Source organism: Enoplosus armatus, chromosome 16, assembly GCF_043641665.1.
Source record: "Enoplosus armatus isolate fEnoArm2 chromosome 16, fEnoArm2.hap1, whole genome shotgun sequence".
Lineage (NCBI taxonomy): Eukaryota > Metazoa > Chordata > Actinopteri > Centrarchiformes > Enoplosidae > Enoplosus > Enoplosus armatus.
Genome location: NC_092195.1, coordinates 16893930 through 16921148, shown reverse-complemented (window position 1 = coordinate 16921148; position 27219 = coordinate 16893930). Strand labels below are relative to the sequence as shown.

General features: G+C 42.0%; 1 protein-coding gene across 3 annotated transcripts in view; it reads right to left on the bottom strand.

The window, feature by feature from the left end:
* The window catches only part of map7d1b (MAP7 domain containing 1b), a 37593-nt gene extending 10374 nt beyond the window's left edge, over positions 1 to 27219 (bottom strand). Inside the window, exons 1-7 of one of the 3 annotated variants that reach the window (XM_070921710.1) lie at positions 26912 to 27219; positions 10901 to 11134; positions 8406 to 8474; positions 8166 to 8186; positions 5495 to 5658; positions 4111 to 4219; positions 3202 to 3306 (exon numbers count right to left, since the gene is read on the bottom strand). In XM_070921710.1, the coding sequence (XP_070777811.1) occupies positions 3202 to 3306; positions 4111 to 4219; positions 5495 to 5658; positions 8166 to 8186; positions 8406 to 8474; positions 10901 to 11134; positions 26912 to 26978 (769 nt within the window). In that variant the 5' untranslated portion in view covers positions 26979 to 27219. The remainder of the gene's footprint in view (positions 1 to 3201; positions 3307 to 4110; positions 4220 to 5494; positions 5659 to 8165; positions 8187 to 8405; positions 8475 to 10900; positions 11135 to 26911) is intronic. The other 2 variants (XM_070921709.1, XM_070921711.1) reach the window with 2 other exon arrangements.

The following is a 27219-nucleotide window of genomic DNA, read 5'->3' as shown; positions in this document are numbered from 1 at the left end:
GTCAGAAGCATTTTCCCTCAAATAATTTAAACATTAGACCTGCAGACAGCAGTCGAACATGGTATATTTACTCAATATATTTTGCATTTTGAGGTACTTTGCTTTAGTATTTCCATGTTATGCTACTTTATCGTTAAACTTCACTACATTTCGGAGTTAAATATTTTACTGTTCACTTCACCCATAGTGACTAGTTGTGCTACAGGTTAAGATTTTACATCCAAAACATGATATGTTTCTAAAATGTGATCAGTTTTTACAGATAAAACTACAGTACAACAGTATATAAAATAGTCAAAATGAGTTGAACCTCAACTACCTCTTACATGTTAATGCATCAGTAATAATAATCTAACAGCAGAATATATATGGTAAAATAACACTGACAGCAGTAATTTAGCTGCACAAGTATGTTTACTTTTAATAAAAATAATTACTAATATTACATTTACTTAAGTAAGATTTTTCATGCAGGGCTTTTACTTGAAACTGAGTATACTATTTCCTGTCTTTGTGCTAAGCTAAGCTAAGCTAACAGTCTGTTGGCTGTAGCCTCATATTTAATATTGAACTATTCCTTTGAAGTAGCAAAACACACCAGAAAAGACAAAGTGCACAGGAGACAGAAACATACAGATGGACGCAGAATGCACCATCTCAACATGAGATCTGCAGAGACACGACAGCTCGTCCAGCTGTCTGTCGTGACAAAAACTTCAGCTGACGACATGCTGTGCTCAGAATGCGTACCGCTTCTTCTCAATGCTCTATTGTAGTGTCTCACTCTGTTGACATACACGCAGGTATGCATGACGCCTACAAACGCATACCACACATACACATGATAACAGTGCAATGACAACGGTGTCTTTTACATGTTTTACTTGAAAAACACTCCTCGTATCACAGACTGGCCATTCTTATGTAACAGCACAGGCAGTCACCTCTGCTGTACGTTGGCCGGATCATTTTAACAACATGTTTTATGACTAACTGATAACCCGACTACCTCCTGTTGCCTGGCAACAGTGGTGTCCCCTCCTCCTCGTCTTTCTCCAATGCGGCAAGAGGAGTCTGAGCTGAGCAGCTGCCTTGTGATCGACTGTTCACCTGAAGGTAGATTGATGCCTGGATCTATAAACGTCACCCACCCCACACCACCACACTATTACTGGTACACTGTGCGGAGCATTTCCCGAGGCAGAAGAAACACTAGCTCTGAAATATGATTCAGCACTGAACTGTCCTGTCATGTTCCCGGAGCATCTGTATAAGTAATGATCAAGCACGAAATCTGACTCTCCACTGTGGCGACGGTGGAGCCCTGAGCCGAACTGCTGATTGCACTGCGGGTGATACGATCTATGACACGTGTTATGAGGCGTGGCGAATCTGAGATGAAGACAGTGCAGCTTATGTACATGTGGAAACTCAGGAGTCTGATGAGATGAGTTTGAGATAACAAGTCATTCAAATATTTATTACAACACAGCCGCGTATTGCTGCCATCATGACAAGAAAACGTTTGATCAGTTTCTTGTAATAGTGTGAGAAGTTTCTTGTTTTGACGTGTTATAACAAGATTTTGCACGTTTTTACTACATATCAAACTATTCTGCTCTTACAAGAAACTTTTCTTGTTATAACAACATATCACTTTATCTTGTCATATCAAGAAACCTTCATATGAAACAACATATGGAAGTTTTTAGCTATGCTAGTGGTGTGGCCCTATAGATGGCAATGTAGGTCTGTCTGTCCGCCACTGAAATATCTCAACAACTATTTGATAGATGAAATATTGAACAGACATTCATGTTCCCCAGACGATGAACCACTACTTTGATTTATGACCAAATGAAATGATGAATTCATAAGCAATAAAAACGCATCCTTTTTCAATTCAGTACACACTGTTTTTTTTGTTATAACCTTACTAACGTACTATGGCCAGTCGCCTAGCTTAAGGTGGCCAACTTAACAGAGTTTTTGTTGGATAGTAACTGACATTACTGAGTCATTTAGCTGACTTTATGACACTTCTTCTACTTGTGCTACTGTTGCGCTAGATTTTAGCATTTAGCATTATCTTGCAATTGTAGCTTGTGACGACAGTGACTGGTGTTCAGTTCAGCAAACGTTACATAGTCCCTCTGTAAAACATTCACATCAGCCGCAGCTGTACTTTGTGCTAATTAGCTCATATTTGCATGCTTACATGCTAAACTAAGATGGTGAACATGGTAAACATTATACCACCAGCATGTTAGCATTGTAATTGTGACCATGTTAGCATGCTGATGTTAGCATTTAGCACCATGGCTGCAGACTCTTGTCTTGTTTGTCACAACATACCAACTTACTATGTTATGATGAGAAAAGTTTCTTGTTTTAACGGCGTGTTGCTTTTGTGTAATTAGTTTGTGATATAACAAGATAATTAGAGTTGTTGTTACAACAACAAAAGCAGAATAAATAAAAAGTATGTAGTAATAATGAGAAAATATGTCACAACATTAAAAATATCCTGTTATAATGTAAAAAGGAGACTTCACGTATAACAAGTAACTGAGCAAATATTTTTTAGTCATGGTGGCAGCAATAAGTTGCTGTAAATTACTAACCAAGCAAGATAAGCTTCATCTCTATGGCAACAGGCTATACATTTACATAACATAATACATAAAACAAAAATATAATACAATGCATGTGCATTTAGTTGCTCTACTTTCATTTGCAACAGTCACACTATGATATCCACCACCGATACCACCACCACACCAAACCACCAACAGTAAAGTGGAGAGGGACAACCAATAAAGAAGGTGTCATGACAAGATGTGAACTTATAAACCCATGAAACAAACCAAAACATATCACAGAATATGACTCAGTGATGTCAATGTGAAAGGGAGGCTGATCAAAAATGCAGAGGAGACTCAAAACCACCAACTGAAATCAAAAACCACGATGCATACGAGACCGAGAGCGTGATAAGAGGAGGGAGTAGGTGGTAAATGACCAGTCACCAAGCACAGGCAGGCAGGCAGGCCACCAGAGACGACAGTTATAATAATAAAAGAAGAAAAACCAAAAACCAGATTAGGGTAACAGGAGGGGGGGGGGGTGAAGGGGGATGAATAGGAAGGGAAAGGGAGGGAGGAGGAAGCCTGGTGGACATTGACGTCGGGTCGTCCTTACTTCTGTTGGGGGAGTTCCAGAGCGTGGCAGAGGACTTGGACAGCCTGTTGTTAATGACAGGGTCCACCTGTCTCGGCAAGTTGACCGTGGAGGCCGAGCATCTGCCTGCACCGGAGAGAACGCAACAGACAACAACTGTTCACAAGGCGGCCGGGGTGCGGGCGGCCCCAGCTGAGGACTGATAAGAGAGATGGGGCTGCAGACTCCATCGGTCTGGATCTGGAGGAGAGCAGGGACTCACCATTCTCTGAGGTCAAACTGGCTTCTCATTAACATTTAGGAGGAGACTAATCTGAATTCAGACTTGCGGGAAATGGGGAGGAAATTGGAGGAAAGTGTGGGAAGGGTGTGGTATAGTTAGAAATCACATTTAGGGTAACGACTTAAAAGCTTTTTCTTTTTTTTTTTGCTTTTTTCTTAGCGTAAAATATCACACACACACACGCTCTCACACACATTCGGGATCTTTCACACTTTGAAGAAGAGAAACTGGTCTTGACCTCAGGGTCGTGGGTCCAAAAGAAGCAGCTCGTCACATGTTTGACACCAAAAACGGGACAGTCTGAAAAGGGAGATTAGCTCACAGCTCTCTGAAAAACACTGATCACACTGCTTATCTAATGAAACATGTTCATGACGGCTACCTTAATTGGTTCTCAAAACCTTAAAAACAGACATTCACTGAGGAATTACAAAGGTTTAACATCATAAGTTACTGAGCAGGTCATCTGCCTCTGGTACCCCGCCCTTACGACAGCAAACCCCTTCAGAAGAATTTCCTTGAATTGCATCAGTTGGACGAGTGAGTCACAGTCTGTGCAGCGTTGCCGGTGAGGATGTGATATGCTCCTGTCATTGTGTTGGGCTTCTATGAGTGTCCGTGGGGTTGTGGGTTCATTTGAAACTCACTTTCTCTGCGGGAGGTCTGGTTGAGTCCGCCCGCCCAGGACCACCTCTGCTGGCGTATCTCGGCCCACGTCTTCTTTGTCGACCTCTTGATAGCCGCCTCGTATCTCTCCTGTGGGACCACATAGACAAAACTGAGTCAAGTCTTTGCACATATTCACACTCATAACTGTTCATTTGACAGTTTAAAGGAATAGTACTGTAAATATGAAGCTTCAGCAATCAGTCATTTAGCTTAGCTTAGCATAAAGACTGAATACAGGGGGAAACAGTTAGCCTGGCTCTGTCCAAAGGAAACAAAATCTGCCTTCCAGCAACTTTAAAGCTCACGGATTAACATGTTATATCTCATTTGATCTGAATATCTTTAATCTGTAGAGAGACAATTGATACCACTGCTCAATGTGTGGGTGGTAGGAGGTTATCATTTTAGCTTAGCATAATGACTGGAAGTAGGTAGAAGAAGCTAGCCTGGAAAGAGTGAAACTTTGGAAAAAAAATGCTTATTAGGACAGCTCTATAAAACAGTTATGTTTTGCCCAGTCTGACAACCTTACTGTGGCGACAAGACAAGAGCCACTGCTCTCAGCTGTGGCTAGCCATGAAATAGTTACAGCACGAAACTCCCTGTACAACCACATATTTCCGTTTTTACATTTCTGTTTGAGTAAACAAACAAACGAGATACAATGTGTTTAATAATGAACTTTAGAGGCGTTGGTAGGTTTATTTTTTAACTTTGGACAGAGCCACAGTAGCTGTTTCTGCCTGCTTTCACTCTTTATGCTAAGCTAGGCTAATATCCTTCAGGCTGTTGCTCCCACGGGCATGAGACAAGAACGCAAACTATTCTTTTAACAATGACTCAAATTGAACAATCTGCAGCTGGAAGGGAAAGTACTGCTCAGGACTCATAGGCATGTGTAACTTGTGACAAGGAGTCACAAGAAGACACGGTTTCACGAGGTCGCGGGCGAAAAAGGTTGACCACTGCTGTGATCAATTACAGCCAATGACACATTGGCACTTACGATCACTGGAAAATTGGCTGTATGCAGCCATTACTTGGCATCACGACTGATATTCTAGATGGGATCAAATCCCTGTTACACAGGCAATTTTCCAGTGGTCAAAAGGCAATAGGCTGGCATAAACACTTGCATAGTGTTTCCACCCTGACTTCAGTTAACACTAATTAAATAGAAATGTGTCTGTGTTATTGAATATATGGACAAGATTACAACCATATTAGCTCAGTGTTAATGATTAGAAACAAGCTTTAAAATAGCATCAAAGGGTAAAACCATCATTTGTTCATTACACATTTCATTGACGGTTTTCAGATGCTACATCCTGAGTTAAACTTGGTTGTTATGCATTTTCTCACCTTGTTCTTTTCTAGTTTCTGTCTCTGTTTCTCCTCCAGCAGAGTTCGGCGTTTCTCAGCCTTCAGCCTCTGCTCCTCCAGCTTCCTCCTGCGCTCCTCCAGCTGGTTGTCCCTCAGGCGTCGGGCTTTCTCCTCCTTCTCCAGCCACTGGGCCTTCTTCGCCGCTGCGGGGTCACCACAGAGAGAGTTCAAATTTAAACAGAAAAGCAAGAGAGAGAGAGAGTAATACATGACATGAGAAAGTTATAAAAGAAAAAGGTTGCTGAGGGTTAGGGTTAGGGTTTGTTCTACTTTCTTTCAATTTTGTTCCTCTGTTAGCAAAGCTAGCGATGCCAAGTTGGGTTTTTTCAAGCAAAGCCAGGCATTTTTATTTCCCTACTGTAATGAAAACATTATTCTAATAATAATAAAAAAATTTATATGGCACCTTTCTTAAATAATGTTTAGAGAGTGCTTTGCAGGGTAACAAGAACACAGTCATGCTAGCCGCTCTGTGAGGCTGCACTTAGTCACGTTAGTGCTTTAAGCTAAATGCTAACATCAACATACTAACATGCTCACATTTTAGTTTAGTGTGTTAGCATGCTAACATTTGGCAGTAAGCACAAAAACATAAAGTACAGTTGATGGGAATGTCATTAGTTTTGCAGGTATTTGGTCATAAACTTGGTCATAAGTATTGAACATATTAAAATGTTGACCTGATGATGGCGCCATATGAAAGGTTAAGTGATGACCAAAGTTATCCACAATTATCCTGAGGGGGGCACAAATATCTACTCCAAATTTCATGGCAATCCATCCAATAGAGACATTTCACTCAAAACAGCAAATGTGAACCTCATGGTGGCGCTAGAGGAAACTTTAGGAGAGCGCCAAAGTCGGCAGGATTAATCCTCTGGGGACCATGAATGTCTGAACCAAATTTCATTACAATACTTCCAATGGTTGGATGTTGAAATGTTTCTGTCTGTCCGACATTACCATCACCAGAGCCATGCCGCTAGCATGACTAGAACATAAAAGTTAATAAAAGGCACAATAAAATCTATGTGTAATACAGTCATTCAACAGTGATTTAAATACATTTCCTCTTTCGTAGATTATTCCAAAGTCGATTCTTCAAATCCAATCACTGTGTGTAATCACTTAAACTCTTGATAGGCTTCTACCACCGACACCCAAACAGGATGGGTGAAGCAGATGGAAGACGCTGCGTTCATTACACTATAATCCTGACAACAGTAAATAAGAAGTTTCCCGCTGTGTTTTAGAGCACCCTCCAGCAGACGCCAGTTTGTCTTTGCATACGCTGCCGTGGCTCATTTCTTGGAGGAACAATTAAACAGCAATCAACCAGCAGCTGAGTCGCTCTCTCGTATGGGTTAGATTTTTTCTTATCATGTGCATGTAAGCCTGCTTATACAACATATTTTTTAGCTCGGTGGTTTAAACTTAAAAATGGTCAGCATGGATGATGTGGGCGGGTTACATGCTGGGAAGTAATGGCATGGCATGTTTCAAGATTACCTCATATCGCAGCGAGTTAGATGGCATTAGAAATACTTTTCGCGAGGATGTAGCTGGGGTTGTGAGGCAAAGACTGCGTTTTGTGTTCAGCATTCTGCAGCTCATCTTCACTAATGAGCCAAAGAGGCACACAAAGTCTGAGCCTCATCAACAATGAGAAAGCCCTCTTCACTCCTCCATAAATCCAATTCCTGAAAAAATCCAATTACGTCTGCAGTCTGTGCTGCAGGATTGACAAACATGTCGGTTTAACGCATGTGAGTGTGCGTTTCATTCTCATTTTTGCAGAGAGTTACCATTGCTGTTACATAACAACACATTTCTCACAACATTTTCAGATATATTTGTCTTTTAAGGGATAACGGTACAGTGAACATCATGTTTTGTGACATACATGCAACTACGTGCATACTGTTTTTAACAAATTGCATGCTCCACATGAAAGAGGCCTCACCATTGTACCATGTAATTACAGACAGAAGCAGACTGCAGGAGACTAAACTTATCTCAGAGCAGCTGAAGCCGAGTAAACCTCAGATATTATCGATAAAACGGCAGCAGAACTCCGCTTTAACTGTGCTGTGGCTGCACCATGACCACATTACTGATGCTAATGAAAGTAGTAATTAAATCTAATCTGTCTGAGAGGCCTGGTCTCAGTTCATGGTAATGACTGCTCATTTTTCACGCCCTGCGCTCCAGGGACGTCTCTTCAGGGAAACGCCCACCAAACTGGGCTCTGATTGGCTGCTCACGCCTTGGCCTTCATCCACAGGGAGAAAACTAGATATAGTCTTTCATGTCTTCGGGCTTGTGCAGTGTTTTCATAAGAGAGAAAAGTTTAATTCTGCAGCCACAAAGTCAAACCATGATTATAGGTATGGGATGTGCACGCTGGGTGGGAATGCAGACGAACATAAAGTAAAATTAAATTTAAATAACATGAGCGGAAACATTTAAGCCAAAAAGTGAGACTGCTGAGGGTTCACGGGGTTCGAAAGTTTCCACTGAGTGACGACAGAAAAACCAAATAAATAAAATTGATTCATGGAGGGGAGAACAAAGGGCACGACTGTGATTCCCATCACAAGTTTGATTATGACTGCTGCGGACGCTGAGGGTTTTTAGTGAAGCGCCTTACCTTGCAGCTGAGTTTGCTGTTCTGAAAGCCATGCGAGGAGAAACAATAAGAGACGTAAATAACCGTCAGTCACGTCAGAGCAGAGCGACGGAGGAGAGAGGAAAAGTTAACATTAAGAATAGAATAGAAGACGTGCGTGCATCAAGGTGGTTACAACAAATTCCCGCTTCGTGCATCGACAGGATACTTAAAAAAAGGAGTTAAAACATTTGACGTCAGTGTTGTTTCATCTTTTCTCACCGATATATCTGGCTCTTTCCTCTCTTCGCTCCTTGGCAAGTTTCTGTCGTTGCTCTGAGCTCATCGAATCTGTGGGGAGAAAGAAAATATAAAGCTTTCAGTTGAATCTTTCATCTTAAACCTGCAATAACTGATTTTTTTGGGGGGCACAAGCTGTGAATACAACAGCGGAGCACTTTTTATTTGTTGCTCTCTTAAGTTAAATGGTGTTATCATTGAATTAACTTCATGGTAGCAACGCCAGATCGCCAAAACCTCCGACCCACATCCACGGGGTGCTACAGTGAGGTCGAGGAGCTACGTCACTGAGAAGGAGCTGGGAGCTCGTTCACATCAAAGCGAGCCAGTTGAGGTGGTTCGGGCATCTGATTAGGATGCGTTCTAGCCGCCTGCCTCAAGAGGTTTTCCAGGAACAACTCCAACTGAGATGAGACCACATGCAGAACCCGCTGGGGGGGGAATTACATATCCCATCTGGCACTGGGAATGTCTTGTGATCCCTCAGGAGAAGAACCAGATAAGCCGCAGAAAAGAGAGACTTGAGGTGGTCAAAGCATTGAAAATTAATTTAAAAATTCAACAGAAACGCGTCATTCTGGAAACAACGTCTCTATTACTTTGATTAATCCACAATCCAGAAATAGGCTGTCACAGGCTGTTATGGTTTTATAGTACTTTTATTATAAATTCCCAACTTCACCGCAATCTAAGCCTCAGTGTTGTGCTGTTTAGTTCTAAAGTGTTGATTCACCCAAATTACAATTTCTTCAGCTGAAAGTAGTTCCAATGAGAAACACCTGTGTTGTCCAGAGGAACAGGGACATTGTTTCTGTTGCTCGCAGACTTTTTTATTTGTAGTTTCTCAAAGCTGTGAGCCCCACAAACGAGATTTCATCTACTTCAATATCATTGGGTTTGTCTCAGAGACATACAGCATACCTTAAAAACCTGGATTTAATAAACCAGATTTCATAGAGAGAATTATTAAATTATTAACATGTTACAGATATATGTATAAAACCTCTTAATGTATAAAAACCTTAAGACTCATCATAGAAGCAGAAATGCTAGATCTGCAGGTTTCAGTTTCAAGGTCAAAGCGGCTCCATCTCTCCGTACACTGGCTGATTTTTCAGACGTTCTCATCTGCAGCGACAATCAGCATGAATCCTGATACACGCTTTGAAAGACGCAGCGGTGCAACACAAGGATTCGTGTGCCTCTTTTTCTGCCTTGAAACCAGCTGTGAAAAAGCCACAACTGAAGAGCACGCACCGTTGAAAACCAGGACCCCCGGGGTGCTCCGGCTCCTTTTTTGCGGGTTCTTCTCCGTGCTATGTAATATGTATGCCGCGCATTCTCAACCAATCGCGGAGGGCCATGCAGCACTTCAGCCCCGTCTCCATGGCAACCTGGATATCCTCCCTCCCCACCTTTCAGAGAGTTTCCTACACGGCTGTTCGCTTCAGTCTGGCTGAGATGCAGACGCTATGAAGTGCAGAGAAAAATAAATCTCATCGGCCTGGAGGTCAGGTCCCACTGAGACGTCACTTAATGCATCAGCCCCCCCCCCCCCCCACACCATCAGTCTTCCTCCACACTATACGTCCTGTCTCCCCGTAGCAAATGACGATTTGGCTTTCAGCCACGACCATCTGTCTGGCGGGAATAACTCGACATAAACCGAAACCTGCACTGGGACAAAAAGTATGTAAAAATCATGCATGAAGGTTTTAGTTTTCATATGTGTGATGAGTCGATTTTGTCTTTGAAGCAAGGTCAGACATGAAACATGGAGGATAAAAAACAAAATACCCACCTTAATTAACTTTTACACACTTCTAACGTCTTTTAAAGTGTTTTCGTTCGACGTTGTTTTTCTGAGAATGTGGGTGGCACTGCAGTGTTTTACGGGGAGCAACTGAACGATTAACATGGAGCTCTGACATGCTCGCATGGCCAGTAGCCGTAAGAGAAAATGCTGACTCCACATTTTACACTTCATCAGCCAATAAGAAAACAGGGAAGAAAGTTTGTAACAGAAAAAGAGGGATACTGCAGCATTTTCTTCTGTTTATGACACCACATTATGACAGCTTGTGTCTGGTTGATAGTCATTCGAATGAGCACCGTTGTCTCCCTGCTGCATCGCTCTGTTAACTCAGCATCCTATCTGATCACAGCAACCTGCTATCTGCCTGCAAATGAAGCTCACCGGTGCCAGTACTGAACAGTATAGCAGTCCCTCTCGGAAAAAAGAGCTTATTGTTTCAAAGATCAACAAAACTGCTGCTGAAAACTATTAGCCCGAGCCGCAATGAGTAGAATTTGAACACAAATAAAATAAAAATCACCTGTGAATTCTACACATAGTGGACACATATGATGTAAAGGAAATGTAATAAATTGTATGGTTTAAAGCCAAATGTGATTCATTGCCATGTCGCCACCTTTAGCTAAACCAACACTCAAGTGTGTGTATGACGGATATTGACCAAGAGAAACATCCATAACTCGACCTTTCTTGGGCTGAGGGCTGCTGCCGGTGCCCGGGGTGGAGGGCCTGGCATCTGTCTTGGAGGAGGCATCTGTCTTGGTGGGGGTCTCTGTTTGGGGGCTGGAGTCTGTTTTGGGAGAGAGGTCTGTGATGGCTGAGTCGTCTGAAGTCAGAGGGTCCTTCCCCAAAGACTTGTCCCCATTCTGGATGGACTCTGTCTGCAGAGGCAGAGCTGGAAGACAGAAAGTGGCAAACGGGTTAATAACAAGATACCACAGTGAAAAGTAGAATTCACATTGTTCACTGATGCTTTTTGTCTTATATGTGGCGTCTCGCTGTCGTGTCATTCAACATTAGCCTGACGTCTCCAAGGTGGCGCTTACATTAAACGCTAGTGACTTTCTTTCAACATCCATTGCCGACACACCCTCACTATAAACCTGGAAATCCCTTCACGACTTCATTAACACAGCGCTCTCGCCTCATTAGAAATCACTAACTGCTCTTTCACACGCAATTCACACACATCAGGCGATCCGCAGCGAGACGCTACACTTCCCCCTCCGTCCCTGAAGGTTACAGTTCTGCAGAGAAAATGCCTCCTGTCAACAGCATTAAACACACCAGCAGAAGGTGAGACACAAGCGTGGGAGTGAATCGTCTTTTAAGGAGCCGAAGCAACAGATTCACTGTAAAAACAAGGCGGAGAAACCGAGATACACATTGATTTTTCCTGCAGAGGAGGAGGAAAACATTTGAGAATGTTGTGTGAGTCTGTTTCAGCTTTCTTCCCTAAAAATAAGAAATGCTTACATAGTGATTATCATGGGAATAATTAATGATAGATCGGCTTAATTATCCCCATAGAGCCACCTAAACTGATAAATCCCATGACTTCACTTGGGGCACACAATGATCACAGTTACCCCAGCTGAGAATTCATCAACAAAAAGTTTCATAATCAAATAATTGCTAAAGTCATTTTTTAAGTAAAAATGCCAAACATTAGCTGGTTTTCAGCTACTCAAATTACAATTTATTGCTTTTCTCTGTTTGGTCGTTGGTTGGACAAAACAAGTTATTTGAAGACGTTGCCTTAGATTAGTCATTTTAATGGACATTTTCCAAAATCTTACTACTTTTTATAGACTAAACAGTTAGTACTGCACTTCCATTAAGGTGGGCGACACATTTTAAAAAGAATCTCTCTGAAATATCAGACTTGATATATTTGCTATATTTTCTCATACTTTGTATATGTTTGACTGTCGTGCAACACAACACCAAGGCAAACTCCTTGTATGTGAAAACCTACGTGGCAATAAACGTGTTTTAAATTAGTCAGTAATGTCAGTCATTTTCTCAGACTTGACGAAGCTCCTCCTGGAGCCACAGAAGACATTATACAGCTGTTTGGATTCCTCATGACTTGAACATCATAAAGTTGGAAGAGCACCCCTACATTATCAATGAAAATAATACACTCATGCATTATGTGACATGAAGCCTCTATAAGCACAAAGATCCGGTCATGAGGCCAGACTTCCTGACCTCTGACCCTCATGGAGGGTGACAAAGAGGCAGCAAAGAGCCACAAAACACATCCTGTTTTAATCCCTGCTCCGACTTTGTTTTCACACTCGGCCGTCCTGCTGATACCGTCACTGAGTTCGACCGCTCGGCTCCCTCCCTTTATCCCTCTCTGGTTGTCACACTGAAGAAGTCTGTGACAAACTGAGGCAGAGCTGCAATGACGCAATGGAGCAGGAAGAAGAAGAAGAAGGGACAATTTGTGCACTTCTACAAGGACATGTGGAGGGTGAGAAGAGAGATTTATAGAGAAAGGAGAGCTGGAGGACAATGAGAGGGCGGAAAAATGGTGCAGCAGGCTGTTTTTATAATGACAGGAGCAAAAAGGGAGCGTAGGATTTGAAAAGACAAAAAGGAGGAGAGATAAAGACGGAAAGCGCTAAGGCCCAGAGCTGGAGAAATAATAAGACGGGAGTTTAGAGATAGAGAGGTAGGAAGGTGAGAGGCTGCAGGCTCAAGGCCAGTTCACAGTGGGCAGATGGAGCGTGACGCTCTCCTCAGGCCCGTCCAAACGCTCACCGAACCGCATAAATCACAGATTAACACTGGGCTCCACTCCAGCTACCCCCACTGTACTTCACCACAGGGCTTAATGCACAGGTAGAATACTAATGGAGGAATGACAGGATGTGAATTGGAGCCCCATGTGTGTTTAGATTAGAGAGAAGCTGTAAGAAGAAAAGATGCAGCATCATGTTCAAACAGGACGGCACTCCTTCTACCTGATGTTGAAAAAAAGGATTAGGATTTGGCAAAAAGAGGATTGCAATGTCCCTTCTTACTTGAGAAGATTACTTGTTCACCAAGTGTGTCTGACTTTTTGAATTTGATCAGTTTACCAGCCGTACATGGCTGTAAGAGACACCGTGAGTCCAAATAAGGAACGTTTAGGACGACTAAGATCACTTGACTTCCTAGAATTAAAAATATTCTTTGGGGGGAGAGTATATATCTAAAAGACAAGTCAAACATATCGAAAAAAGCACATTCACAAGTGGAGCTGATTATACTGCCACCATAACACTGTCAGAAAAACATTATAAGCCAGACAAATCAAGTAGATGTAAAAATTTGAGCTTGAGCTACAATAAGACTTGATATTTTAATTCAATTTTCTGTGGTTCAAATGTTTTTTTTACCCTCTCCTTTTTTTACCAGTTTTTTATTGTGAAGTATGGTTTTCTGTTGTCCTTATCTATGGTTTTATTCGATGGATATTTATTTCCTATGTTTTGGTAATCAGCATCGGTTGATTATTAATGCATTTCCATGTTTCTATGGAGGCATAAACTGAAGCTTAATACTGAACAAAATAAGAATAAACAACTTGCACACCTCTAAGACTTTCTTGGAAGTAGTGATGGGCGTGAAGTAGCCCCTTTATGGTCTTCATCAAAAAAAGTAGACTACTCTAACGTCAACATTTTGGTCACTGAAATAAATAAGTGTCCAACACTACTGTCTGGTCACTCAGTCTGGTGACCCGTCCCCTCTCTCTGTCGAAGTATCTTCTGCCCAAATATTATATTTTAGGTTTGCAGGACTTTTGTCCAGGTCATACGTTCCACTTTTTCAGTGTGATTTCTTATGAAAATCCAGGAAATAAAAGTTGATTGTGTCGCATCTTGATTGCTGTGGATTATCATGAAATATCTCTGATGTCTAATGTGCGTGTAAACCAGGTAACACTGTGATAAGCTGCACAGAAAAGACTACAGAACAAAGGCCGACTATAACAGAGGATGAGGTGATGTCTCATATGACTCTAGTTTATGCTGCAGAGTTGACTCTAACTAGTTATTACTATAAGCACATCATGGGTGTGGCTGTGGTGAAAGAAATACAATGTTCTCCCTCCCTGAAAAGTTGAATTCAATAGCAATAAAGCGCAGCCTTGCTCAATTCAATACACTCAGGGGCTTTACTGCCACCGTCTTACTTGGTCAGGTGTGAAATTTGCTTAGAAATCACAAAAAAAGAACTTGCCTGACAATCATCAAGTTTTTAAGTTTTCTTCCGTATCAAAGCAATCCAGTTATAGTTGTTTGTACATCCATGTCTACATTGCAAACAGGAACTGCTAACAGCTAATTCGGCATACTTTTAATGGTGCTAATTTGCCAAAGGGTAACTAAATATAGGCTTAAAAAAATGTAGCAAGTTGTAGCAGCATATAGCTCAATGAATCCATGGCAATATTATATTTCCTATTTACATCCCCCAAAGCATTATGGGAACTGTATTTCCAAAAGTTGGAGAAATATTATCCCCCAAATAGAAGTAAGAGCAAGAATAACAGAACATAAGAGTGAGTATATCAACAGTTAGGCCACATTCAGTCATTATACGTGAAGTTCAATGACATAATTTCCAAATTGCTTCCAGTATATAGATACCTTAATTGAAATATGCATCCTTAATATTGATAGACATGTTTTACACATTGTCAGTGGTTTCCCTGCAACAGCAATGACAATCCACACAGCCTTGCAGAAATACATGTTCAGCGTCAAGTCAACAAGTGCATCTTATCGCTCGTGATCAGCCATTCATGTGACAGGCTCCATTTAACACAGAAACACAAATTCAGCATGATGTTCACCCGTCACTCCCTCCCTCCCTCCCTCCCTCCCTGCCTTCCTCCCCCTCGGCTCCTCATCCCTCCACTGCCATCTCAGGTTTCTGTGCCACTGTGATAGACTCTGGGTTTATAAATAGCGCTAAGCACCATACTGAGAATGTCGGCCATAAAAGGGGCTGGCTTCTGTCGAGGCACCTTGGGACGGCACAGTGACCACAAACTGCAGCATGTGGTACACCAGATTTACTGCGCAGGCAGGGCAGGAAACTTAACTTTGTTTGTGTGTGGGCCACATTGGCTGGTAAAATCCAAATCCATCTGGCATATTTTCACCAATATGAAAATAAAACAGAGAAAGGCGTCCAAATGAGAGTTGGTAACCTGCCAAACTGGGAGCCAAACTGGGAGCCAAACATTAAACTTCAACCACAGCTGAAATTTACCAATAATGGTCAGGAATATTCTGTTAATAATCTAACAGTGTTTTCCCTCAGACAGCTGAGGGAGTATAGATGCTTATACTTCTAGTGTTTTCTTTTTGAAAGGTTCCTGAGAACAGCTGTGTGCTGTATGTGCATGTAGAGGGACTGTCGGACAACAGTGATGGACAAAAAATTAAATGAAAACATTAAAATGGTCCCAGAAATGTGAGGAACATTACATGTTTTCTGGTAGATCTTCCCTTTAATTTGGCACCAGGTAAGAGATGGGAAATAACAACAGAGCAAACGTGGTGACTTTGTAAGAGGCGTTTCCCTCACAAGGAGCATGATGGAAATACAGGAGGCATTGGACAGATAAGTGGGACAAAAGGCCATCCAATCACATTTTCTACTTTCTTTAGCTTTACCGCTACAGCGAGGACATTCTTACTAAAAGAAACTTTGGGGGCATTTTTCTTCCTTTGCAGTTAAACAAACTTATGGATGTATTTCTTTAGGTATGTGCACACAGCTGGTGGTCAAGATAAGCCTACTTGAGTTCAGAGGAAACAGCGCATCTTAAAAGTAAAGAAATGCACATTCATCTTTCCCCCACATTCCCTGTCCCCTCTCTACTGTCCACTCTCAAATAATCTTGTCCCACGTCCTGCAAAACCACACCCATCCGGGCGAAATACCAAGTTTTTAGGGAGTCCCGGAGCTCTTCTTTGTGCTGTCAGAAGGTCGCCATCAAGGTCGCCATCATGATGGCGAACAGGTCGCCATCATGTTTTCTAGTTTTCTTCATGTGTATAACGTGCATATTGTAGTTTGTATTGAAGCTCATGCCCCTCAGCTGTCAAGTGCAAGTCTGCAGCTGTCTGCACTGAAGTATGATCAAGGCTTCAGCCATGACAGTGTGACAGTGAACCAGCATGCACAATACCAGGACCTTGAAGCCAAAGCTGCTAAATTGAATTAAGCCATCATTAATGTATTATTTACACCTGTGCTTTTCCTACTGTGACATGTCAAACACGTCTTCTGTGAAAAAGGCCTATTAGCAGTTCCCGTCAACATCTAAGTCAACAGGATTTTATACATATTTACATATTTACTTTAGAAAAAGAGATTATGAGTTGTAGGTTCAGTAAAAAGGAGAAATATTAAAAGGGAACCATCTCTTTAATCAGTCTCTTTCGAAAGGTGGAGGTCAGCAGTTTTTCTCAACCCATGTTGTGTGAAGCAGGTCAGCCTCTATTGTTTGGAGTTATGTGCATGAGAGAGCCAGTATGTGAACTCATGTATATATGTGTGTGTGTGTGTGTGTGTGTGTGTGTGTGTGTCTTTGTGATGAGTGGGACATGTTGGATCTGGGTCAGGCCAACCTCAGGAATCCCTGGCATCCACATTTCTCTCGCACATGTTTATACAGCAAATGTGTGTCTTTTGTATGCGTCTGCATGGCCTGCATGTGCCAGGGAATCAAAGGATCAAACTCATCCAAAAAGAGAGAGAAGATTAAATACTGTATGTGTAGTCAAAGCAACAGGACACTGTTTGATTGATTTCCACAAAATGCACAAACTCAGATTAAGTGACTCCAGGAATTTGCAATATTCTAACCAAAAACAGGCATTTTGTTTCAGTTCTCATTTCACAACCGTGTGCAGGACGTGTTTGACTGCTTACACACCGTCAAAGACCACATGTGCCTTTGTAGGACGCCTCCACCTCCTCTTCCTCTGTGGATGGAAAAAAAGCGGAAACACTCTTGGGCAACAAGTGTCCACGCCCCAGGGAAAAGCAGAGGAAGAACATTCCTGAGACACTGGTGTTGAGAGCAACGACGGCCAAAACACACGCCTCCAGTTTGGAGGTCTGGAGAGCTACAACATGGGTGAAATGCTCACAAAATAAGATTACTATGTAAATATTCTGTACATCAATTTACACCTCAACAGCAGAAGAAAAAGGTATCTGTTGTCCATTGTACTAAACTGAAACATCCACTTCCCCACCTCCATCTCGTGACAAACAACAACAAGAACTGATTAAACCAAAAGGTCACTGAGTCCGAATTCAAGCATGCATGATACAAAAAAAAACCAACCCACAAACAAAATGTCAACCACACCACTGCCTCTGAGGCTCACAGACAAATGCTGCACGAATCTTTGAACCCCTCAGATTCTTCCGTTACACCGCGAGAGTTCACCAGACCAACAGCTGTGTTTGCAATGAGCTCCAGGTCGCAGCAACAACAACATGCACAGCTACTAATCACTGTCACAGAAGAAGAAATGTGGCTTCTCTGAGCTGATGAAAGAAGAGAAACCTTAATTTAAAAAGCTAGGTTTCAATTACAGACCACTTACTCTACAAAACTGCTGTGTGTCAGCTGTTATGGACAATGCTGCATTTTCTCTTTGGATCACTGAATGTGCACGTCTGACTAGAAGTTAGCATATTTGACTGATCGCTAAGCCACGTCACCCTGCGGCTACGCCTGTCAAGTTTTCCACTCAGTGCTTGGTCATCGCTGAAACTATGGCTCTTCCATTTCACACATAAGTAGACAAGATAAGCCTTATTATTTCTAGCAGGCAGCCGAGGATTTATTCACCTGAAATGATGACTGACGCTAGCAGATTTTTTCAGCTGTAGCTTACTAGCACAAGCTAATGCTCACACTAAAACTCAGTGAGCTGTCTCCAGCCGACTCTTTAATGTTTCCACTTGACGTGTTTTAAATGAGAACCCTATAAAAAGGTATTTAAAATGCACATCTTTTCTAAATACATGATACGATGACGGAGGCTAAAGCTAACAGGCAAAAAGTCCAAACAATGTTGTACAATGTTATTTGTTGTAATGTAAACCCTGATGGTTTATAGTAAGGTTTCAATGCTTACTTTAGAAAAAAGTACTAGTAGTAGTAGTTAGTAGTAGTAATCTGTACCCCCACAAAGCTAACAAAGCTAATGACGTGCCTTTGGAAGTAACGCTCGGTAGTAAGCTAGTTAGCCGGACATGCTAACAGCAGATAAATCAACGTGAGCATGAGCAGACTTGTGCCCTAACCTCTGTCTTTGAATACAGAGTAAAAACAGGACAAGCTATCAAAAGTATTAACCAAGTACGACAGAGAGTGTTTGGGTCTGAACATGAGAGTAAAAATATATTGAGTCAGAATGGCGCGAGGCAGGCGACAGGATGTTATTCCACTGCAAACCCGAGGGATCTCCAGATGCTTTTAACCACAAAGAAGTGGGTTACCCAGTCACAAAGACATTAAATAGAGCCAAGCATGAATCATATATGTATCATCTATTATTCACCTTTTCCTCCTTCTCTCTTCACCAACTAAGTGTTGATACTGAAAATAAGGTCAAAGGTGAAGCAGAGAGAAAAGGGGACGATTTTTGAACCACTTTTAAATGGCGGGTGCTGAGAAAAGCTTTTCTTTGAGACGGGGAGAAAATAGCTCAGGCGTGGTTTGTTGTGACTGAAGCTGTAGTCAGGGAGTTTCACTTCCTCAGTCATGATCTCATCATTAGGTAATCTCCAAGACATAGCAACGGCAAGCAGGGCACATGATGTAAATAAACACAAGTTACCACAAGGTATGTTTCTCTATATGCTGACGGCAAACACAAGGAAGAGAATGAGCCGAGCAATATACAGTAGACACAGGCCGACTCAGGCGTTCACATACTCCCTACATGGTTGTACAGTACAAGCCTGAACCACACAGAAATATGGCTACTGCTTTAAAAGTGACAAAGGGACAGGTCTGTAATCTTTGGGCAGGTAGTTCCTGCTTTAAAACTGAATTTTGTTAATTTTAGACTATTCTATTAAAGCTACATTAATCAATGTTTATGTGTAATAATTTACATATAAACAAATGGGAAAAGAAATTACATGTTATGTGAAGGTTGACGCTCACAGTGATGAAACTAGAATTTTCACCCCCGACTCTGCAGTTCCTGTCAGCATATTAGCATCTTTCAGTTCATTGTTTTGGTTTTTCTGGCCCGCAACTTTACTGTTTTGCTTCAGTCTCGCAGCTCTCATCAACTCTGTTTCCAGCCACGAGCAGATGTTTTCAGCGAATAAAGCTCTAGCTGGCCAACGTAGTGGAGCATTTGGCAGCTAAAGAGACAGATATTTCTCCCAGGAGATGGTGGAGACCAAAAACAGAGAGAGTGAATATTGGACTTCAATTCATCAAGTGTCCCAACGTGCAGCTACAAATGACTGCTGCTCCAAGTCTGTTAGATGAGTAAAATATAGAACTGTTAGCTAAAATGTTCATCATAAGAGATAATTTGTCAATGTTGTGCTTAAAGCTTGTTGTGCTGCCCACAAGTGCCCCAAAAAAAGCAATCAAAGCAGGCTTGTACAGCTGCATTTAACATTTTGTTGCGTGAAAGATTGGTATTATTCAGGCATCATTTCGGCATTAGAGCAGAAACATTTCAAACAATGTTGAGCCCTGTATACCACCACTGAAAAAAATAAGTTACAAAGGGATGTGCCTAAATAAAAGTACAGATAATGTCAAAGAAACAGAGACAACACGTGAAACAAAAGACAGAAACGTAAAGCAAACAGAGATCTGCAGTAACAATGAGTCGCACTGCAGCATGTTTACTTCTCTCATAACCGCAGACCACCAGCCTCCTTCAGACAATGACCACTTACTGCATCAGCGCCTGCAAGAGTCTGCAAGCACATCTTTGTTTTTACAAAGCAATCGCACTCCTCATTACATCTCTTTTCCTTTATTTAACCAACTATTAGACAGTATACTCCTTGTCTGCAGGTTCCATAATGGTTTCAGCTAATGTGTGACTCTAACTAAGAAGTTGGTGTCAACATTTAGTAAAACTAAAGTCTTTTTGTGATGGAAACTTCTAATGAAAACATCAGAACCAAGTCACCACAAGTGTATGTAGACCACAGCTGCCACACCACACTCTTGTTTTGGACTCATGAAGTAGGGCATAACTGTATCTGGCTGACTAATGTTGACCTGGCAGCACGGTGAGGTGTGATGACGGACTAAGTTTAATCTCGGCTGAGGTCTGGTTTCAGTGCTGCGAGGGGCATCACGTCGGGTCAACAAATGATGCTGTGAGAACTGGAAAAAATAAATACCTTGACAAAAAATGCTCTGTCTCTATCTATAACTATACTAGTATTTGGGAAAAGTAGATCCCCTGGCGCAGGATGAATGGTTAGTAATCACTGAAGAAAAACTGATATGCATCTTGACACTAGAGTCGCACAATATATCAAATTAATTCGATTAATTTTATTTCTTGTAACCCTAATTAATCAATTCCTTCATTTCAAGTATGACGTGAAGACGAGGATTCGGTATCTCTCTTCACTAAAAATCAACAGGAAGAGCGTGCTACAGCATCAGCTCTGTAGTGTTTAGCTTCAAAAACATGTTCGATCATTCTGGAGAAAAAAATCAACATGCCGCAGGACAGTAATGAAGCCTCACTGAGGTCAGACGGCCTCTGTGTGATTTACTGCAGCTCTGACCATCAGACACATCAGACTTGGAGGGTTCGTGATGTCAACTCAAAGCCCGAGGAAAACCTGACCAGCTGCCGCCAAAATGTACCAGTATTTTGCTGCAGCCTGGTCTTCATCTTTCAACCTGCAGAAGATCTTTTCAAGGATCCTTTCAGAGCATGAAAGGGCACCGCAGAGAGCTGCTAGCTGGGTCACCGCGGCTCCTGTGTGGGTAATGGGAGAAGCAGTGTGGCGTCACTGAAGGAGACTGCAGAGGTAATCAATTGACTGGTGCAGCAGAAGATGCTGCATTTTAACTGGTTTCATTTTGCTCAACTGCTCAAAAAAAAAACACTTGGAGAGGTTTGAAAAGAAAGGCAGAAAATATCTGACACACCACATGACAGCGGATCCTTACACAAACAGAAGTGATGATTTTTTTCTACGGATCATTGTCAGATCTGTCAAGATGGCTGATCATATACATGTGTTTTTATTATTCTGAATTTTGTTGTCCTGTCTCCCAGATTAAATTAGGTTGTGGTCGTGCAATCTGTTAGCAGCAAGCATCCGCCATCATCTGCACTCTAATATTAGAGCCTGTCGGTCCTGTGACTGAGATGTTGTGTGATGAGTGACGTGTGTGTGTGTGTGTGTGTGAGTTTAAGTGGGCACGAACGTCAAATGTTATCTGCACACACACATAAGCACACATGCACTTCAAAGCAGGAGGATGGGGGGGACGCATCTGTTAGTGATTCCCCTGAGGTTGGAGCAGCACATCAACAAAAACATCTAGTACTTACTGCAAGGCAGCATGGGTAACAGAGGGACAAGTACAGGACAGGAACCAAACATACAGCTGAACGCCTATGACGCTAAAACGCCAAATTCAAAGAAATACTGCGAATATAGGGAACTGTTTAAAGGTCTCTACTGCAGCAAGCACAGCAAAAAAAGCTCCTATTTAACACTAAAGATGAATTCAGCTGCAATAATATTGATCAATTACAGTTTAATAGACAGCCGACCGCCATGGAGCGAGATGCAGAATAAAGAAAGAGAGAGGGGAGTGCCCCGAGGACACAATCAATACAGTATGTGCTCTGTCCAATACATCAAAGTGAATCTTTAGATTGAATATTTAAGACGCATTCAAGAGCAGCTCTGGGTTGAAAGGCCAAATTCATGTAACTGTTCCCAGAAACTAGGGCTGGATATCAGACCTCAGCACCAAGTATTCATCAGTTTGAGGTATTTGAAGGTAATCAGATCCACAGTCCACGCCTCTATTTACCGATACATTTAAATACAGTGACTCGAGTCTGAATCAGTCACAGAAGCTTTTACATTACAACACTAAACATCCGCTGGTGCACAAAAGGAGGGAGAAATATGTAGTTAGCATTAGCACTAACAGCTACTTGACAGAACTCAAAAAAAAGAGATGTTTGATGAAAAAAAATAATATGATTGAAAATTGTGGATTACCTGTGAAACATTAGGAGTATTTGTGCATATTGTTGAAGATATGATCACTTCATCTGCATCTAATTTCTCTGATTACTCCCTCCATGTTAGCTCTAAAACAGTCCCAGATGTGTAGGTGTTGATACAATGACTCTGATATATAAAATGTGATACGACAGTTCCTTTTATGACTAAACTCTGCCTCACGCCGCTCTCTAACAGGATTATGCTGCAAACAGGATTATTAAAACCAACGTCCCATTCATGACTTCTGCTTTTTTGAATGCCGGATACGGAGGGAAACATGACTAATCTGTGCACAAGCTCAGAGGAAGCAACATCCTTCTCCTTCTTCATACTCGACAGCAGAATGGAGCATTTCCTCTCCTTTCCTGTGTGAGCAGTTAGCGTCATGGCTGTGATTTATAGCATCTGGTCACAGGGATTGCTGACGTGGACTGTAAAGGGGGGGGGGGGGTAAGCTCTTGTCTGCTCCATCTCCTCCTCCTTTCTTCTTCTTCAAGGATCCACTCAAACCACAACAACCCGCCTGAAACCTCGACTCCCCGTCCAGTTTCTCAGAGTCATTCTAGCCGATCTCGTCCACACCCAACCCTCCCACCCACATGTTCGAGCATTCGAGCCCCCGGGCCGCAAACGAGACACAGTTGGCAGAGCTGTGAGAACCTGAGCCCCGTCTGACGGCAGGGGCTGTGAGGAGCTTTGTATTTGGGGTTTTTGGACTTCAGTTTTTCCCTCCAATGCCAACAGAAACAGTATTAAAAACTCTCAGAAATTAGGATTAACCAACCTAAAGTGTGACAATTAGCAGGAATCTCATTTCAGACCGATGATTTTGAAAAGCAAAGAACAAAAGAAGATTGTGGCTAGCAGATTATATAAACTGTACGGTAGCTAGCTAATTAAGCTAACGTTAGCTCCGTGAGTTGGTTGAAAACACTGTTTCTGGCGGACTGTTTAATGTATCCAGCTGACTTGTTTTACACACATGATATCATGCAAAAATAATAAGGCTAACATCAACATCCTCAGCAGTTGATCCACGTACAAGACAAAATAACTTTTATTGCTTTTTATTATTCCTTTTATATTTATTTTTATTGCTATTTAGAGCTAGTTAGCCCTTTGGCTGCTTAGCTTATAGACAAGCCGAAACTTTAATTTAGCATCCAGGAAAGGCTTCCACATAGTGGCTAAATATACTCAGTGGATGTGCTAGCTGTTTTTATTGTAACCTGTAGTTTTCTGGACACGCTAATGTTTGCAGTTTACGCTAGCTACCAGTTAATTAATTGAGAAAATAATTGTCAAATTAATTGTAAGTTACAGCCCTACATGTAAGTAATTCAACTCTTATTTACTGGCTGGGAACCCCAGACCAAGGTTACTTCTTTTCTGAGTTTAATGGTGGAGGATGACTAATGATAGTGGCAAATCAAAATCCGGTGGAAGAAGGTCTCTAGGCCTGCCAGGCTGAGATGTTGAACGTGCGCCAAGAACATAACGTCAGCATGACTGGGAAGCTTTGCAAGGCCAAAGGGAGTCCACGTCTCATGATTACTTCCACAGAGGAGCATTTAACTCTGAGACTCCGACTACAGGCCAACGAGGCAGGAAAAGTCAGAAAGGAGAAGTTTTCATCTGGGAAGGAAGTTGTTACGTATACAATTTAAACGCCTTTAGAAACAAGTGCAGGGGTTTTCTGTCAGCATCACACAAAAGGTGAATTGTTTCAGCGACGGTGCCACTCCTACTGCGAGCCACAAACAGAGAGTCTTTGAACATGTCATGTCTTGGAGAGGCTTGGTTTGACTCCAGCACTCGCCGAGTTAGAGAGAAAGGAAGCCGCTAGCTGTGTTTCCTCAAAGACAAAGCTCCAGCAGACAGAAAAACAGTCTCTGATTAAGTGGCGTAATGTCGATGGTTTACTGGTTTCAGGGGGTGTGAGGGATGACAGGAGAGATGAGGTCAGGAGGGGTAAGTGTGTGTGTGTTTGTGTGTATGTGTGTTAGGGATTTGGATGGTCTACATGCATTAGGGCTAAACCAAAGGTCTGCCAACCTCAGACCTAAATAAACCACTTTGATACGGGATTATGATCCTCCCTCACAGCTTTGCAGGGAGACTGGGCTGTAAAAAAAACAAACAAACCCTAGTTGGCTTTTCTTTTCTCTCTCTCTCTCTTTTTGTACAAGAATGAGACTCGCAGCTCCCAGAAAGGAGTCAGAGAGAAAGAATTCTGTTTATCTAACGCCACTGCCTTTTTCGGCGTCTAGCATTCCTGATAACGTCACATGTTGATCAACCCCACTGCATGCTGGAGCTCTCGGTGGAGGGTCCGCAACCAAAACATGCTTTGTTTCTCATCTTAGATGGCTCATTGATGGGTGAATTTGCTCAAGCACTTCAATGAATGTACTTTTATGACTGCTACAACACAAAAGTCTAACGATTAAGATGCATTTCTAGCACCAAAAGACAGCCTCAAAGTAACTATACACAGGATGATATCTCCCTCTTCTTAACCAGTGAACAAGCAGCAAGCACCAGTTAAATCCTTTCTTGACAAACTCTACATTTAAAAGCACAAAGCCTCACAATTCCACCAATGTAAACTATTTTAAGATGTTTGTGCCTCTGTAACTTCGCTCAGTATCACTTCTTCGAATCTAATTCTGGCTTTTTGATTGTAAACTCCAAAGAGTTGCCTTTCAGAAGAGACCAGGATCACGACTGTAGCCAAAAGGGCACAAGAACAGGAACCATTTTATTTTCTGGATGTCGTGTTCAGGCTTATTCTTGATTCGTCCACGCCAATATTAGATTACCGCACGTATATCTGTCGGATGATAAGTAACAAGACATTGCACTGCAGAAATGCCAAACTTTTACATAAATATATATACGACAAACGTCACTATTGCATAGTTTGACCACTAGAGAGCACTGACAAGTTGATTTCTACACTGTAAAATGTCTCAGTAAATATGTTGGTCACAATTTAAAATAAAAACAAATCTAAAGGATCCGTATCAAGATTGTTTGTTTATGTTATGTGTGTATGTTTAAAATATGGCCGATAGATTATTATCGAACTCCAAAACACAATTCCAGTATCCGTCAGGGCACACTTGCTATTCTCCTTCTTGCAACATATTGACTCCCACACATGCAGCGAGCAAACACCACGACAGCCTCCCTTCGCTGGTGATAGAAAGCTGCAGCAGATTGTTTCTGCCTCCGTCCAACGCTCTCCACATCAAGTGGAGATGGGGGGAGGGCAGCCAGTGAACAGAGAGTCACCTTCTACTGGTGCACAGGTCAAGGGGAGGTGTGTGATGGAGGTGTGCAGCATGAGGCTCCTCCTCTGTGCTTTTATATCTTAATATGGACGAATTAATCATGTTGTTTTGTAACTGTGTCACGCATGCAAGACACCACAATCACGTAAGCCACTTTCATAATCAGATCTTAAGACCTTCATTGTCTACAGAAACATCATAAATCACAGGCAAAATCATTCACTCGATAATACCTGAGAAATCAGAGAGAATATTAGTCTAATTAAACTGTCAATCTCGCCTTCTTCTCCAGGCTTCTGAGACAAAGCGAGCAAACGCATCATTACAATTACTAAATCATTATAGTGTGTACAGTAGAAGATGAAAATTGGACTAATATCAGCTTAGTTGTGCGTAATTATAAGGGTTTTACTGGAATTAAATCTTCTCTGGGCTACTGGATCAGCTACAAAGAGGCTGTGCGGTGAGAGAAACCATCAGATGGAGATGCAGATGTTACAGCTCTGCATCAGCCAGCTGAAGTGCTCTTGAGCAAGACACTGAAGGAGAGTTTTCCTGCAGGGATCTGTTTAGTATCTCACTAATACTGTGTGGCCGGATTGTTTTTGCAGAGAGCTGTGTGTGTGTGTCTTCAGCTGCACCAGCTTGCCTGCTTGTATATGTGGGCCATTTTTCACTCCGTGCACCACTGACGTGTTTGGTAATGGAGACCACAGCTCAGTGCAGCATTTCCAGGATCTCTGCTGGTTAGGACCCGCCTGTTAGAGATGCAGACAGCCCGCTGTTTGATGTGGAGGAATTACAGCCGGTTGCCAGGACGGACAAACATCCCCTTTTTTAAAAGATTTTAGTGGAGGAAATCTGATGTGTTGTATTGCTGCAGCTGTTGAATCTCACATTTTTACTTCCCAAGAATGTGCGTTTCACAAACAAGACAGATATACTGTAAAATACCGACACTCTTTCATTATGATTGGTAGGATAAAAAAAGATTAAGGAAATCAAATCATCCTCATATCACCTTAATTCTACAGTAACGTTATTCTTGACCTATTTTTTATGAATGTGATTGACTGTAACATACTCACTTTTGTCTGTTAGTGTCAGCTTCTCCTCGAAATGATGTCCCAGCTCCTTATAATCCATTGTTTCCATTCAGGCGGATTGTAGTCCCTTTCCAGTTGCTGTCATTCCTCAGAGTCGCACAAGTACAGGAGATGAAACTCCCGGTACAGATCGCCCAAACACGCCCTTTGTAAATCCAACCAGAAAAAGAAGGGGGGAAAAAGTGTCAAACAGAAATAATGTGGGAATAAAACAGGGTCCGACTGAAAACAGCTGGGAGTGTTTAAAATGTTAATTTATAAGAAAACGTGTTAAAATGTTGAAATGAAAG